The sequence below is a fragment of the Gallus gallus genome, chromosome 5, assembly GCF_016699485.2.
Source record: "Gallus gallus isolate bGalGal1 chromosome 5, bGalGal1.mat.broiler.GRCg7b, whole genome shotgun sequence".
Lineage (NCBI taxonomy): Eukaryota > Metazoa > Chordata > Aves > Galliformes > Phasianidae > Gallus > Gallus gallus.
Window position 1 is genome coordinate 56,060,723 of NC_052536.1, and position 17,390 is coordinate 56,078,112.

Below are 17,390 nucleotides of genomic sequence, written 5' to 3' on the forward strand. Positions count from 1 at the left end.
TAACCTCGTTCACCTTTGGTGCTAAGTGAGGCATTGCATGCAGAACATGATTGAGCTCAGCTGAAATGCCTCTGACAGCTCCAGCAGTTCCTCAGCAGGAGGCAGAGGGGAGAGGAAAGCAATTATCAGCCCGAAAGACACTGAATGCAGAACAGATGTGAACACTGGGAAAACAGTGTGACTGTCTTTCATGGCAAATTTACTGCTGCGGTGGGGAAGTCCCATCAAGGCTGTTTGAAAGGCACACTGTTAACTGTTCCTGCTGTTATGTGCCATGGAAGGCTGCTAGGAGCATGAATGCAGCTTCTCTTTTCTACAGCACTCAGCTCTACAATTAGTGTAGAGCAGCCCTGAAATCCCACGCCATACAGCATCTGTTGTTGTCACCTCTTTTCTGCAAAGAAATGAGAACACAGAGGAAGAAAACAGGGCAGAAAATGTTCAGTTGGAAGGGAAAGGGGTGTTGGCCATCCTGTAAGTTTCCTAAATCCCTAGTGGGCAGAAGTAGAGCAGAAAGTCAGGGGTCAGTGCCCTTAACTGAGCTGAATACGGGACGGGAGAGATTTAGCATTTCTTCCAAATAATGTCTGAAGTTTAAATATCCGCCGCTGGAAAATGCTGCTGGATAATTGGAAGAAGGCCGCGCCTGCCTTGCTCACAGACACAGCCTGCCTCGCCATCTGCTCTGACAGCATCAAATCCTGGATTGATTTGTGAACGTGATTAATTCGGCTGGGACGGCAGGATCAAGGGATGAGCTAGAGATAATATTTATACCCTACGTCCAGCTGTGAATGTGCAATTGTTTGCTTCAAAAGCACAAAAGGAATTGTATATCTGACTTACTCCAAGAACGGAAAACTAGATGCATCCACTCAACAGCCCTTTTTACCTTAGGTATCCAGGATTCAAGGATAGTCTGACATAAGCCTGCTTCTGCTGGCTGCAAGGTGAGGCACAGCCATTGTCCTTTTCCAGGGAACTTTTTTCATAGAATCCTAGAATGGCCTGGGTTGAAAAGGACCACAATGCTCATCCAGTTCCAACCCCCTGCTATGCGCAGGGTCGCCAACCAGCAGCCCAGGCTGCCCAGAGCCACATCCAGCCTGGCCTTGAATGCCTGCAGGGATGGGGCATCCACAGCCTCCTTGGGCAACCTGTTCAGTGCGTCACCACCCTCTGGGTGAAAAACTTCCTCCTCATATCCAACCTAAACCTCCCCTGTCTCAGTTTAAAACCATTTCCCCTTGTCCTATCTTTGTCTATTTTCTCTATTTTCCTATTTTTGTCTGCATTCCCTGCATTGATGCTGCAGTTTAATCACAAGATCTTGAAGCTTAAGGCTCCATGACCTTGTCTGCATGGGCTGCAGAGGCAGATGTGGAGAGTGAGCCAGCAACCCCAGCCTGCTCCTTGTGTGTAAGTGTGTTGCTGGGAGATCTACTGCTGAGCCAGGGCCACTGCAGAGCAGCACTTGCGTCTTAGGAACAAGCAGGGGGTTTGAGTTGCTAGAGCTGGTAGAGCCTTGAGCTGATTTGGTAATGCAGATATAGCTGGAGAGATCAAAAGCAAGACTTAGAAAGGACTTTAGATGGAGATGAAGGCTTTTGGAAATCCTACTTAGTGTGACTTAAATGTGCAAATATGTTCTGAGGGTTCTATACTCGAAGCTCCACAGGATGTCTGTGGACAAGAGCAAGACAGGAGTCTCCCTTGTCCCACGCTGACTGCTTCCTCCCACGTTTACAGGTGTGTTGCACACTGTCTGCTGGGACTGTCAGAGCTGCAGTGGCGAAGTGTGATGTTCTGATAACTGGGCCACATCTTCTGGCTGCTTCATGCACCTTCCCTGCTTTGGGGTGGGGGCAGTGGTGACGTTACACCTGGGGGAGCAGATTTGTCCTGATCAGCAGCTGCCCTGATTTTAGCTTGATCAAATTGTAACCCCATAACCAATGGTGACTCTGTTTCTACTAATTAGCAGTGGATTTTTTTGGTGTTATCATTACATACCAGCTGTAATGACATTTTAAAGCTCTGAGCCTGTGGTTTCAGCTTCCGTTTATTCACGCTGAGAGAGCTGCAGTGGTTGATATTTGGATTAGAATTTAAAGCTGTTCTTTGAAGGGCTAAGGATTGAAAACGTGATCTTCAGCCATCGCTGCTGCACCTCGACTCGTGTTGTTCACCCACACAGAGGGTGGTGACGCACTGAACAGGTTGCCCAAGGAGGCTGTGGATGCCCCATCCCTGCAGGCATTCAAGGCCAGGCTGGATGTGGCTCTGGGCAGCCTGGTCTGCTGGTTGGCGACCCTGCACATAGCAGGGGGTTGGAACTGGATGAGCATTGTGGTCCTTTGCAACCCAGGCCATTCTGTGGTTATAGAATAGTTTTGAGAAAACAGCCATTGATCCCTTTGCCCAGTCACACTGATACGTTGTGGGTCTGGTTTCTATAGGTAGCCACTAACAGGGTGATCACAACAGGAAGGATGTTTGCCCAGGGACGGAAATCAGTGCTAACAAGTTGAGAGAGCTCTCCATCCTCCTGATCAAAGACTGAGCCATGAACCATCATCCTATCTCCTGCTGTCTGCTGGTGCACCAATGGGGTGAGTGAGAGCAGAGGGGTTCTGCTGCTGCTTCTCGTGTGTGCAGAAATGGGACCTCAGCCACGCTGTGTTAGAGGTACACAGAAGGCTCCTTCTAAGCTGCAGAGAAACACTTAGTGGACTTTCTCACCTCCATACCCAATAAGGTCAGTTGTACTCTGTTGAAGTCTGCGTGTTTTTATTGCTAAGTTTAACACTATTAGATTCCTCCCTGATAGCTGCAATGGAGGGACTTCCTTCAGCTGACTCTCCCTTGTGAACAGCCTGTAAATGCTGGACTGTGGCTGCTTACGTGTCTGTTCTCCCATAGGAACAAATGCTTTGGAGGGATTTAAGATGAGCACACGCTGACATTTTCCCTTGTGATTCCAATCAGGATTAAACTCAGTGAGTGCAGGAAAGTGCAGTAAAAGCATTGGGCCATCTCCAGGTCGTTGCTGTGCTTTCCTCATACTGTTTCTCTCAGCTCTTTTATAATTCATGCAAGGAAAAAGTTGTTTGAATCAGAGCAAATCCTGAGGTGGCTGTGGTGTGTTCTGAAACCCCAAACGGGTGAAGTGAAAACCAGTTTGGGCCTCGTCTGCGGAATTTGCTCTTCATTTCATTGGTGTTGTCTTAATATTAATGATAATTAATACAACAGATCCTTCACTGAACAAATCCTTGTCACGCAGAATTACTGCCCTCTGCTATTCCTGATGAGGTAATTGCAGCTGAATGCTGCGCACGCTTTTCTGGCCAATATCACCAGCAAACCTTATTTGCTATTGGCTGCTGTTAGTTTTGTGTGGGTCGTTAATTACAGCACCTGCCTGGAAGAAGTGACTGCACAGTACGACCCCGCACTGCTGCTACTGCAGGGAGCCATGGTTAAAACTGGAAAGACATTTATGTGAACCGATGGAAGAAACAGATCTGTTCTTCTGCAGCTGTTTATTTTCTCATCTCTTTGATGTTTCCTCTGGTTGTGCCGAATGGAAGCGGTGTGAGCCTGTTTCCCTCCGGCCCTGGGGAACGCACACCGTCTGCTCCCATTCGTTCCTAGCTCACGTTTCGCATCTTCCACCGAGCCAGCGCACGTGACCACGCCCGCCTCACGTGACCACGCCCCCACGTGACCACGCCCACATCACGTGGCCACACCCACCGCCACCTCAGCGGTACCGGCGGGCGCCGGCAGGGGGCGCCATAGCCCAGCGGCTGCGCGGTGGCGCGGCCCGGCCCCGGCGGTGAATGATCGCGCCCGGCAGCCCCCGCGCCGCGCCCGGCCCGCTGCCGCCGCCATGGCCTTCACGTTCGCAGCCTTCTGCTACATGCTGGCGTTGCTGCTCACCGCCGCGCTCATCTTCTTTGCCATCTGGCACGTGAGTGAGGGAGGGGAGAGGAGAGGAGAGGAGGGGCGGGGGGAGCCGCGGGGAGCAGCCCGGTGCTTGGAGCCGATCCACGGCGCGGCCTGAGGGAGCCGTCCGGGCCCCGGCCGGGATGGGAGGGGAGGGGATGGGATGGAGGGGATGTGAGCCCGTGCTGCTTCACAAGGTATTGGGAAGAACGTTCCCTGACGGCAGCGGGCGGTGCGGCCCTGTGCCCATGTGCTGCTTTTGGCGGATCAAATGTATTTCTGCTTCCGGGCTGAAGGCTGAGCGCCGTTCCAATTCTGTTGCAGATCATAGCGTTCGATGAGCTGAAGACGGATTACAAGAACCCCATTGACCAGTGCAACACGCTCAATCCTGTAAGTTGCCCGCTAACGATTGTGCTTACTGAGTCCGTGTGAAGTGCTTGTGTTTGCTGCTCCCTCGGTGTAACGGAGCAGCTGAGGCGCATCTGTGTTGAGGAGCCTGGCTGCCTGGGGCAGCCGCAGGGGAGACCCTTTGGTTCTCCTGTACTTGCAAGTTGAGTGTTCTGACTGTTGTTGGTCTGTGGTGATCTTGTCAGCTGTCCTACTAACACTCTTTCAATCTGCTTTCTACGTTTTCGGCACAAAGACAGTTGAAAGGGTCAAAAAGATTAAAAGAGTCAAAATTGCACTAAAGGTGTGTACTGCTTCTCAGTTCCGTTTTTAACGCCGCTTTCATTTCGTTAGGAACATCCGTAGTACCTGAGACGTTTCATTGTCTGCCTGCTCATCCGCTTGGGTTTTGTCCCGTGGGGTTTCTGACAGCTTCCCGGATTCCCATATTTTGTGCCCAACAATTTTGCTTGCTTTACCTTCGCTGTGAAGTGAGGAAAACTGTTACATGCCCGCTGTGTGTGTCCTGCGGGTTGGGATCAGAGGATGGCTCGAGCTGGAAGGGACCTTACAGACCATCTCGATGTAACTCTGCCACTGGGGGTTGTTGTAGTAGCCTCAGGTTGAAATGAACCTTGCTGTTGGTTAAGCTCTGAGGTTATTGGAGATGAGTTCTTTTTAAGCACTGGTGAGGAAATTCCTCTTCTGCTTAAGGGCTGCGGTGGCCGTAACACAATACATGTTATCCTCACCTCTTTGTTTGGTGTTCCATGACCAGGGGTGCAGCTCTGATGCTCCCTGCTTTGTGAGAAGCACTGGAGGCAAACTGTTTGCTTGCATCTGTAACCAGAAGCACGAGGGGAGCTTGCTAAAGAGCACGGGGTTTGGTTAAGCAGGTGTTTTTGTCCCCGTGTCCCAGGGTTTTTCCTTTAGCTTGGTGTGCTGAGCTGAGGTAGAACAGAGGGGCAGTGCAGAAGTGAGTCCTGCGCTGTGTTTTGAAGAGTCAGGTAAATTATGCAAAGGGAAACTGCATTTTGTAGTAGCTGGGAGGGGGGAGAGCATGTGTTAGACGTGGAGGATGTAAATGGTCAGCAAGAGAAGGGCAGGAGGCCATCGGCAGAGCACTGCTGCCTGGATAGCCGTGCATCTAACAGTTTCCCTTGCTTGGCCTGCTGCAGTGTGGGGGAAGGCGAATTCTCATTGCATCGATGCATTATGACGTTGTTGCAACCTTTGAAGTATTACAGTGCGCATGTTTAAAGCAAATGTTAACCTTCCGCTAACCCACGTGCATGTGGTGTTTGTTTATGTGGCGGCTGCGGTGGAAATAGGAACTAACTTGGGATTTGCTGTTGTTGTGGAAGGAGGTGAGCAGCTGGAAGTGAGGTGAAGAGCTGGGCTCTTGAAGGGGTCGGGTAAATGGTGTCAGGGCAGCTGGGGAGGGTCGGTGTGGGAACACTGCAAGAGAGAGTTGTCCTGGGGTGGGAGTAGGATCTAATAGAGAAGGTAAAGAGAAATACGTCCTGAAATGTGTCGTGCACTAAACCACAAATTTCAGACCTGGTGTAAATAGGCTGCCAAGCACAGAGTAGCACTGGTTTTGTTGTTGTTCCACTATAAATAGTTGCCAAGGTGTAACTGGTAAGTATACCCAGGAGGAGCTGGATGCAGATGTGTTCCTGAGACCTTTCAGTTAGGACAGCTTGTTTTTGTTGATGTGCTTTCACTTTGTTTGGTCTGTGCCACTTCAGGAAGCAGAATGTAGCAGCAGAGTAGGTGGTGAGGATGTTTCTTGGGAGGCTTGAGATTCCAAGGGAGATAGTTTGGGGCTTTCAGCAAGAATGATAGAATGCTGTGGCACTGATAGAGTCCTGCACGCAAAGGAAGAAGAGCAGGATGTGCTGTGCTGTGTGTGTGAGTGCAGGCACACAGAGCTGAAATCTGAGCTGGAAATGCAGTGTTTCTCATGAGGAGGTATTTTAACGCTCCTTAGTTGAGAAGATTTGCTTCTTTCTGAATGGTTTAATAGAAGAGGAATCGATAGCACTGTGGGGTGCCTTGGTCTCGTGGTGGGTGCAAGGTTTTGCTGGCTCTTTGCATGCATTTATTCTACCTACCCCTCCATACTACTCCTATTAATACCACTAACACTAGCTGGCATTTCATGCTTCAGTCATGTCATAGTAATTGATAGTTAGCTCTGTGGGCTCCTGCTGGAAAGCATGATGCTACCAAGCATGCATGCCAGGTGCGGGTGGAGGAGGCCAAAGCTGGCTGTGTGCTCACCCGGTGGGCAGAGCTTGGCCTCGGAGATCCCATCCTGGCACTAGTTGGAAGCTGAATATTACATCTATCTGACAGCTTTGTTTCGATATTCATATATGAAAACACAAAACATCTTTCTGCCTACAAACAGTTTCATAGCACGTGTTTCTTGGTGATGGTTCTCTGTTACATGAGCAGAAGTACCTCTGCCTCTTTCTGTTACGGAGGCCACGTGTAAAGCGTGGGTCTGTTCACGGTGCACTTAAGCTAACAGAAGCAATAGAGATCTCTGAGCATTTCATTTTATAAAGTTTTCTTCTCAGTTGATGAATATCATGTGAAAAGAGCAAGGCACGTCCTGCTAGTTGCTCTTTTCACTTGCTGCAGTCTTGTTAGTGTTCCTTAAAACAATCATTAAACAAAGGCTTACCTCCAAAATAGATGAAACAATGCACGTTTTTGCTTTGAGTTATCCAAACTTCTAACTCGTATTTTTTCTTTTCCAGCTTGTACTTCCAGAGTACCTCATCCATGCATTCTTCTGTGTTATGTTTCTCTGTGCAGCAGAGTGGCTTACACTGGGTCTCAATATGCCTTTGTTGGCTTATCATATTTGGAGGTAATATTGACGAGTCTGGTGTCTGTGTACTCACGTGAATTGTATCTCATTCTCCTGTTGCAGTGCTTCCTGTTCAGTGTTCTGTGTCTGCAGCAAGTAAGGATGCTTCCTGAGGTGGCAGTGAGAAAGCTGACATCCAGGCTATCAAACAAAAAGCATCGCTTTGCTTCCTCTCCTTGTTTGTATTCCCTCGTGCTGTGCAAGAACCCTGTGTTGGGCAGCAGTGGCAGCTGATGTGCCAGAGGTGCACTGAAGCTGCATACTGACAGCGTGGGCTGCTGGTAGGAATGGCAGTCCTGCTTCCTTTTGCTGCTAGTTCTTTACCAAGAGAGTGGTGAGGTGCTGAACAGCTGCCCAGAGAGGCTGTGGATGCCCCGTCCATCCCTGGAGGTGTTCAAGGCCAGGTTGGATGGGGCCCTGGGCAGCCTGGGCTGGTACTAGATATGGAGGTTGGTGGCCCTGCCTGCAGCAGGGGGTTGGAGCTTCGTGATCCTTGAGGTCCCTTCCAACCCAAGGCATTCTATGATTCTGTCATAGTATCTGTGCAGGGAGCTGCAGGAGGTTGAAATGGAACCCAACAGAACGGTTTTCCCTGTGTGGTTTTAGCTGTGCTCGTCCTGACTGGAGGTAGGGTGGCTGTTTGCCAGCAGTCTGCATTAAACCACAGCTGTGGGATCATTCTGCATTGATCTGCATGAGTGCTCCTCCACTGTGGTACCCAGTATACATCTGATTAATGACTCAAGGCTGCAGGCTACATAGGGTGCTGCGGTGATCCCTTCTCCACCTTTTCCAATCCTATATAAGGAATCCCACGTAGAACTTGCAGAATACTGTTTCTCCTTTATAAACAGATGTCCTATTTCCAGCTGCTGTGCCACAGTTTGGCCCGGTTTAAGGCTGGGGGCAGCTCCTGAGGCTCTGTGTGTTAGAAACTCTTTGGTGCCCGTGGTTAGCATGGGGCCTCCTGCACTTTGCAGTCTCCTGTGGGCTGTGGCTCCTCGTTGCAGAGCTGTGCTGCTTGGTGGGCGGGGGGCACAAACCCATGTTTGCCATTGCTGGTGCCCCAAAACTGATTGTGTGTCGCTTCCAGGTACATGAGTAGACCTGTGATGAGCGGCCCTGGTCTGTATGATCCTACAACCATCATGAATGCAGACATTTTAGCCTATTGCCAGAAGGAAGGATGGTGCAAATTAGCATTCTACCTTCTATCATTTTTTTACTACTTATATGGGTAAGTTTGTTCCTCTGTCCTCTGTCTAATCTTTAGTCCGCTCTTTTAGGCTGGGCGCAGTGCCAACAGAAGTTTTGAACTCAGGAATGTACGTAACACCAACTTTCCTGAGGGAAGAATTCACCCCTGCCTTATATTCTGTTTTAAAACACGGGTCTTAATTTGGTTGGAATTCCTCATTCGGATCTGTGCGGTAGGATGACTGGAGAGGTCCACGCCTCTCTTCTGTTAAGCACAACTGAATGACACCCTCCCCACCCAGACCCGTATGTTCATTAAGAAATTGGAGCAGGAATACTTCTCAGCTGTGGAGGTACTGGAACTGATTTTTCTTCGAGTTTAAGGTGGCAGTCATTCCAAGAGTGAAAGGGGATGGGACCCACAAAAGCCATCACAACTCCCTTGTGCCTTGTCCTGCCTCCAAGCCAAAAGCTGACGGGTGCTGGGGCAGTGTGACACAGCTGCTGAGCGCTGACGTGGGTTAGGGGTGTTATAGGGCTCCCTGTACGGTGCTGCTTCATCTGCTTGTTGCATCAGTTCTCATCATCCTTCGTAGTGCCCCTCTGATGTGTTTGTGTGAAACCTCCCGTCGCAGTCCATGTGCCTCACACGGGTTTGTTCCTTTAAGACCGCATCGTTAAACGTGTAACGTTTATCGAAACTACACATCTGAATGTTATGTTGTTCTTATTTTTCAGCATGATTTATGTTCTGGTGAGCTCTTAAGGAGACATTCGGCAAGCTTTGTTCCATTTAAGTGCATGCAAAAGCCACAAACCATGGATTACTTACAGCGACAACGTCGTACCAAGATTAAATACGGAATCCGATGATCGCATTTGCTTTACAAAACAATGACTCCCCTATTTTTAAAATATTTCCACATTTTATACTTGTGGAAAGACTGTTTTCTTATATTTTACCAGGACACTGAAATTATGGAATTACGTGTACATTAGTATAAAGATTACTGGGTTTTGACTTTGCACTCCATAAGGAACAGCCGTAGTCCTCGAGTAGGTGTTTGTAACTGAGCAGCCATAGCACAGCAGTTCCTTTGGGCCGGGCTTCAGCGTGGCCTTGTATCCCTCTGACTGCCATCAGCTGCACTGCCACGGGCTGGGGGGACTGGGCACGCCATGCCCTGTATGCGGTCGCCCTGTAGGTGATGTCGGTCTTAAGAGATGAATTCAGGGACACAATTGCAGAAACAGTACTTCTGTTCTCTCTTCTTTTCCTATCTGGGTAATCTTTCCCTGTACGTGCATGGTTCAGAGGCTTCTGTATTTTCACCAAATGCTAGCCTTGCTGTAATCACAGGCGTATGTCGTTGTGATAGGAAACATTGCATTGTCCACAAAGGAGTGAATGTAGATGATTTTTTTTACAGTCCGTGCACAGACACCATTAGCAAATTGACTCACAACTGGATAAAGCCACATTTATCAATTCCAATGGTGAAAATACTCCTGAGCTTGAGAGTAATACTACAGAGCTTTTTCAAAGGAGAGATTGTGAAACTGCCCTGCTGTTCCTTAGTGCAATAAATAAAGTCTCAAATTCAGAAATGCTTACTTTTACTTGGTGCCTCATTTTGTCTTTAAATGGGACAGATACCTGCTGCATTCACCTGTGTTCTGATGGGATAATTGCATTACCTTTTATAAACAGAACACAGAATCAAGTTGTGCCTGGAAAAGGGAAGCTCCAATTCCCTGCTTTTGTGTTCTTGTGGCTCTGCAGATAAATAGTGATTGGGGCTGGGGGAGATGTTTCACAGACTGCTAACATTGCATTGTAAATGGTCATTGTGAACAGCAATCCTGTTCAGGAAAACCAAGTCATTTTCCAGTTTTAGCTGGAAAATATATATATAGGTTTTATATGCTGTCATATAAATAGTTTATTTGTTCCCTTTGAGCCTCTCAGGTGCTAGATGTGATAGCACATCATACAGGTGGCTGCAGAAATCTGCAGTCCAATATGCACGTGCTGTATAGTGGGAGAAAATAGGTGGAAACCCACATTGTTACAGATCTGAGCTGGGAACCTGGCATCTTCAACAGCCACTGAGTGTCTCCCATTCAGTTGGTTGCTTTTTGAGTACTTCTGTAGCCTAGAATGAAATTAGTTTGTTTCTGCCCATATCTTGCCTGCATGTCCAACCACTTGTCTCAGTTCTCATGCTACATACAAACAGACAAAACACAAATGAAATGCAGTTGCAGCTTTGATAGCCCAGCCCTGCTTCCACGCAGGCAGCACACCAGGATGTCACACCAAGAGGCCAGCACACCAGTGCAGCGGCAGCACAGTGCCAAGAGATGCTAAACATGAGATATTCTATGTGCAAGTTGTCCTTGTATTGAGAAGAAGCCTGTTAGGCATTCAGGCCACCACCACCCCAGTAATGAACACAAAACAGTTCCGTGCATTTTTAAGGCAGTGAGTACTAACGATTGCTAAACAGCTGAAGATGCTCTATGTGCATCAAGATTTCTGCCCCAACATTTTACACGCACATCTGAAAGCGAGCAGCAGCGTCACTGAGGCAGGAGCCATGAGCAGTATTGAGGTTGGGATGAGCTGCCTTGTGCAGGTGTCTGCCACAGCCACGTAGACAAAGCCACACCACTCCAGCACGAGTTCACCGTGATACTGATCTCTGTACTGTATCCTGTGTTGCCAGATGTGCAGCTACATTCTCTCGAAAGTCATGGATAAAATTGTATTGCTGAAAAAAAGCACAATCACATTTGTAATGAGCGCTGTGTACTTCTGAGACAGGTACTACCCATCTTAAAAACTGATATCCCAAAATTCAAACAGCACCCTCCAACTCTATTTAGTTTTTCTTCTTGTGCTTACTCCAAATCCTCTGGAATTTTTTTCTTTTACCATTGGACAGATGAGATGCTTCTTACGCTTACCAGAAAGGGCACAATGTGAGCTAAGGTAACTCTAGGTAGGTGGGAGATCCACGTTAGAAAATCAAAGCTGCTTTATTTGGGTCAACCAAAGAGTACTGCTCTCTCCACAAAGAGTCCACGATGCCAAACAATCTCCAGCCATCTTACAGAGGCCCAACAGTTTGTGCTAAGAGCTGTCATGCCAACCCATACATCATTTGGAGCACTAATATACAAGTGAGATTCAATATTCAATATGAGATTCATATTCAATATGAGATTTAACTATCAGAGGCTAAAGGAGAGACCAACCCAAGTGAAGGCTTCAAATGATAACATTTGTTCATATTTCCTACCCCTAGACCCCTTCAACCAAGGATGCAAGCTGCTCCCTGGTCTGCCCTCTGGGTTTGTTGAAAACCAGTTTTCAACAAATAGTTCAAATAAAATTTGGCTTCCATAGAGGCTTAGAGCTGGCAAGGAGACAGGCTTCAGGTAACTCCTTTTTCTTGGAAGCTACTGCCTTGTTAACTGATTCAATGTCAGCTTCTCTTGTCTGTACACAGAACTATTGTAAGAGCATAACTTGTGCGTGAACTTCTGTTGACACAAAAGCAGCCAAACCCCCACCAAAGCAAGAAAAAAAAGAAACCCAACTGTTAAGCAGCTTAGGACCCTCCACGTAGGGTTTAAGAATAGCATTAGGGGTACTTGGAAGAAGACAGCTAGTGCACTCATGTGGCAGCTGCAGAACTCAGTTAAGCTGAGTCAGAAAGATTTAAGAGGCAGAAAAATTAAGCAGAAGAGAATGAGGACAACAGAAAGAGGGACAACAGCTTAGTGAGCTATGAGCAGCAGTAAGGATGAGAAAGCAAGAGATTACTAATGATGGCAAAGAGCAGACAAGCAGGACAAGTGTTGAACTCAGTGCAGGTAGACCAGGCTGGTATGAGCAGGAAAGAAAAATGCCAGCAGCAGCTCAAACTCAGGATTGCAGCAGGGGCAGCAGCTGTGAAACACCTCCAAGAGATGGAAGGATCCCTTCATGAAGTGGAAGGAAGAACTGTCCAGACTCTCCACTTGTTTCAATACATGCTACCTGTTGCAGTCCCATTACCTTGATTGTCTGTATCGCCCTGGATCCTCTTAAGTCTCTGAGGCTGTCTATTGCTTGCTGAGGTGTCACTACATCCGAAAGCTGAAGCAGGAGGCATGCAGCTACTGTAAGGGAAAGGTAAGCATGTATTCTGCTGAGCACCTCTTGCTCTGCACAGCACTGCTTTTGCACAGTAAAAGTTCTACTCTGTGAAAACCACTCTAGGAAAAGCCAGCCCCAACACAGCACAGTTCACAGATCTGTTGGACCTTTTACCAAATACAATTGGATGGCTCTTGTCCCATCTGACTGCTACACCTTTAGGCAGTGGTGTCTCATGGGAACAAAGGTCTAAATCAACTTAGTTAATCAGGTATTGAGAGGGGGAAGACAGCTGCTTACTGAGGCAGGAGCGTCCGAGGCCGCCGTAACAGCTGAAAGAGAAGAGAAGGTTTGGTTATAGCAAGCTGTGGTACACTGCAACACCCACAGCCCCCTCCACAAGCAAGTGTAAGATACAGTTCTTGCCTTAATATAATCAAGAGCAGCAGTAGTACAAGAAAGCCTTGTAATTACTTCTAGAAATACTGAGTATCCTCTTTATTCTCCAGACCTTCCTTTTTTACTGTCATTTTAGAGAATTTGCTGTTTTAAAGTTTCTCTTCATTCACAGTAATAGCCCCAAAGGCACAAGAGAGCAACAAAAGGTATGAAGAGATCTCTATTTCCTTAAAATCCTACTCCAGGGGAAGGTTTTGATAATGGTTGTGAGTTAATGGTAACAGCAGGCCTCTGCATCACTAAGAAGTCTAAGAACTTCAGTGGCTGGCTGTGCAGGAAGCTGTCAGCGGGATCTCTCAGGGAACATGGATCTGGAAAAGCTCATTCCCTCTACCCTGAGCTCAGCTACAAATGCCTTAAGATATAACTTTCAACCAGTCTTATGCAATTTAAAATGAATTTTGAACTGCTAGAACCCAATGAGCCCCTGGTAAACAGCCTGGGGTACGTTATCCTATGAGATAGATATAAAAAAAATAGGATATCAGGTGTGTGTGTATATATGTATCTCTACACACACACAAACACACACATACCCTTGATATCCAGCACACATTTTGAAGCACTTGCAGGACACAGAAGGGGAAAGAGGGAGAAACAGATCTCAGAAAGGCCAAGTCAGCTCCAAAGAGGTACACAAGAGGTAAAAGAAGCTTTTCACAGCTTGAACTATCCCTAAAGAAAGTGACTGTCATTTGACAGGATTCCATTTCAGGTGGTCATGCAGGAACACTCGGCGAAGGAATCACAACTTACTGGATAATTGTCTTCCTGTTGCTTTCCAGGCAGCTTCTGAGCTCTTCCAGAATTGTGCAGCATGTGGTGATGTCAGGAGCATCTCCATCTGGAATAGGATAGTGGTGCACACAGATCCCACACTCTTGGTAGGCATCTATAAGGTTTGGTACTCGGTATTTTAAGAGCTCTCCTTTGGTACAAAGCACAAACACATCCTGGATCCCATAGCTCTTCAGTTCATCTGCCAACAGATTAAAGACACTTGCAAATAAACAAAGCCCATCAAGCTTAAGCATAAACAGATAAGCTACTTGGTACCAATTCCCTTGTTTACCTTTTGAAGTTAAGACAATAGAAGTTAGCGGTTTTGTTTTGAGCAGCATTTATTTCTATTGAGTCTTGCCTACATTTGGCTTCAGATAACACGCTAGAGGAATTCTCAGTTCAGAGTCAGCCTACAGACAAGGCTCACCCAAAGTCAGGTCAGCACTGAAAACAGTCCTACTAACTATTGCTGGCTTAAGCATGATTCTACCCCATCTCCAGCTATCCCTGTCCAAGCACTGTTTTCTTACTACTAGTTTCCACTCTACTAACCTTCACAGCTGAATACCAAGCACTGATTTTTTACACTATTTCATCTTCTCTATCCTCTTCACATTTTCCCCTGGGAAGGGGAGATAACAGGTCTGTAATTCATCTCAGTCCTAACTGTTTTGAAGATGCCCTTGGCCTGTACACGGTGTGTGACTTTGTAGAACTCAAGGTACTGGGAGAAATAGACAGATACCTGTATTGCTCCAGCCTGGGAATATCCTGCCCAGGTTAGATAAACAGCAACTCCATCAGACTCCAGGTTAAGTCAAAGAAAGCCAGTAAGAGTAACTTCTGCTTTCATTTTACATGCACATTGTTCTTACCCACTCCATGGAAAGGGGAGGCACTCAGACACTGATCAGAAGACTCACCGATATCTTTCTGAAGATTCCTTCTAACATCCTTAAACCTGCAACCTAAAACAAATGATGAACGCTGATTATGACCTCACATTTCATAAATGCCTGCTACAACAGAAGAACAAAGCAGACAACCTCTCCTCAGCACCAAAGCCACAGTTCTACAAATTGATTACTAGTGCAGAATGCAGTATGAAGCAGATAATGGTGTTTAAACTGTCATGGAATAGGATTTTAAAAGTCATTCAAGGTTTTAAGCTGTTATGCACCTTACAGATGAAAAGTTTGGGGTATTATAAGTCAGAGTGCAATTGGTGCCAGGACTGTGCACCTCCTGAAGCACACCCTGACAGCATAAGAGCAGAATCCTGCAGAAGAGCTCTGTTGGCAGTACTGTCAGTGGAGTTTAGCATTCAAATGTTAAACAGTTATTACAGGAGCAGCTCATGTAGCTTAACATGAAAATACAGCTATTTCTGGTGTATATGTTAGCATGTGTTCAAGTTTCTGTGGGATTCTTATCAGTACTGACATCACCTAGCTCAAGGTATCTTAAATTTAAACATTTGTCAGCATTTTTTCTAGTTCCTTAGTATGGAATTAGTCTTAAGCTTCATTTCTCAGGCTTGGCTAAATAAAGTCAAGTAAGTGCTTTTAATGGGGAAATCTCACAGTCACTACCCAGGCCACTCTGTAACTCTTTTGAGAGCAAGGCAGATTCACCATGGCTGCAGTTTTGGTAGTTAAAAATACAGTGGAAGATTACATACTCATTTTTATATTATGGCCATAGTAAGCAAACAGTGGTGAAACCCAGACACAGAGGGAGGGCAGTATAGATGCATCAGTGCAACAAGCAAGTGCAACTTGGGCCAGATACATCACATAAAGGAACTGCCAGCACAGTCTTGTTTCACTTGTGCTGCTGCTTGTCATAATAGTAAGTTTAAAAAACAAATATTTTAACTGATAAGAGAAGAAAGCCATTATTCTGTTATCGCTCTGCCAGACAACACTGCATTAAGAAATCCTCCAGATTAGCCTTGGCATTTTTAAACACTTACTCCAGTTTGTACATTATAAAATAAGAATCATAGAACGAATGGCCTGGGTTGAAAAGGACCACAATGCTCATCCAGTTCCGACCCCCTGCTATGTGCAGGGTCACCAACCAGCAGACCAGGCTGCCCAGAGCCACATCCAGCCTGGCCTTGAGTGCCTCCAGGGATGGGGGATCCACAGCCTCCTTGGGCAACCTGTTCAGTGCGTCACCACCCTCTGAGGGAAAAACTTCCTCCTCATATCCAGCCTAAACCTCCCCCGTCTCAGTTTAAAACCATTCCCCCTTGTTCTATCACTATCCACCCTCATAAACAGCCGTTCCACCTGCTGTTTACACACCCCCTACAAGTACTGGAAGGATACTACTTGGAAGATACTCCGCCAAATAATGGAAAACAGAACGCAGGGCTATGAGACGTTCCTCATCAGCTCCAAACACACCCGCAGACTTCAGCGAGCGCTGCTTACCCGGAAGGGAACACACGCCCAGGAACGCGGAGGAGTAGACAGGAGACAGAGGGAGCCTGTCAGGAGATAGATCGCACGTTAGGTAACTAGAGAAATTTTTTAAAAAAAGGAAAGAAAACCAGCTCTACACTGGTTATTTTAAGAGCGATTTCCTACAACGCAGAGAGAACAACACACTCCCTCACAGAGCCGAAGCAGAGGGGCGATAAGAACCCACAGCGCCTCCCAGGCCCACACCCACCGCGGCCGTCCCGCCCCTCACCAGGACAGCGGCAGCGGCTCCTCCCCCTCCTCCTCAACGACCTCTTCATCTGACGAGTCAAAGCCGGCTACGTGCATGGCTCGCGGCTGCGGATGGAGGAAGGAGGAACCCACCACAGGGCCGCCCGTCCCCTCGCCTAGGGCCGGAGTGCCGGCCCCGGCCCCAAGATGGCGCCGCTCCTCTCCCGCCGTCCGTTTGAATTCAGCCCGCCCACCCGTCGCATCTCATTGGTCGAGCCCCTCCCTCTCAACGTCCAATGGAGAGCCATCGCGGGGCCTTCTCGAGGAACAGCGCTCTGATTGGCGGCCAGAGGAGGAGAAGCGCGCTGATTGGCTGGCGGCGACATGGCGTGAATCTAGCATCCAAAAAGCCCCCCGGCGTCCGGGCTTCACGTTCTGGAAACTTCTGTCCGTTTGTCGCTTCGATTAGCAAAGAAAAGTAGTCGTAGATGGCCTAAAACTTGAACACAGGAAGTTCTGTACTAACGTGCGAAAGAGCTTCTTTATGGTTGGGATGAGGAGCGCTGAAATGGACTGCCCAGGGAGGTGGTGCAGTCTCCCCCCATTACCGGGGGTACGACCGATCCCCCACCCTCCACTGACCCCCCCGAGATGCAGGTAGGCTGCGCCACTTTGGTCCTACCTGCGCCTTCCAAGGCTGTTCTATTTTGTGGATACGTGGTTCTAGGATCTCAGGGGATGGAGCAGAAGATTGCTTTCGTTGCTAGCTGGGGGTTTTACCCAACAATTGGTGCCCGTAATTTGGATCCTAAGCAGGGATGCTCGTGTGGTCTCCAAGGCACTGCGTCTGCCATCCCTCAGCCTTTCGTTCCGGTCCCACACTGCTTCATAGAGTCTCTTTGTCCACCCCTGCAGG

The 17,390-nt window shown here is 47.7% G+C and overlaps 2 protein-coding genes across 4 annotated transcripts; one reads left to right on the forward strand and one right to left on the reverse strand.

The window, feature by feature from the left end:
• Positions 1–3,867: 3,867 nt before the first annotated feature.
• On the forward strand, positions 3,868–10,030 carry CNIH1 (cornichon family AMPA receptor auxiliary protein 1). Its single transcript, NM_001033006.2, has 5 exons — positions 3,868–3,976; positions 4,276–4,344; positions 7,113–7,225; positions 8,319–8,462; positions 9,161–10,030. The coding sequence occupies exons 1-5, from the start codon at positions 3,896–3,898 to the stop codon at positions 9,186–9,188; spliced, it is 435 nt and encodes a 144-aa protein (NP_001028178.1). The 5' UTR covers positions 3,868–3,895; the 3' UTR covers positions 9,189–10,030.
• Positions 9,828–16,717, reverse strand: CDKN3 (cyclin dependent kinase inhibitor 3). 3 transcript variants are annotated; one of them, NM_001252162.2, is made up of 7 exons: positions 16,515–16,717; positions 16,253–16,308; positions 14,735–14,779; positions 13,785–14,007; positions 12,870–12,901; positions 12,489–12,592; positions 9,828–11,196 (listed from the first exon to the last, which is right to left on the reverse strand). In NM_001252162.2, the coding sequence occupies exons 1-7, from the start codon at positions 16,589–16,591 to the stop codon at positions 11,110–11,112; spliced, it is 624 nt and encodes a 207-aa protein (NP_001239091.2). In that variant the 5' UTR covers positions 16,592–16,717; the 3' UTR covers positions 9,828–11,109. The 3 variants fall into 3 exon arrangements, with proteins under 3 accessions (NP_001239091.2, XP_046797839.1, XP_046797838.1); XM_046941883.1 differs by having other exon boundaries at positions 10,675–11,196; positions 13,785–13,872; XM_046941882.1 differs by having other exon boundaries at positions 10,675–11,196; positions 16,151–16,308.
• Positions 16,718–17,390: the final 673 nt, after the last annotated feature.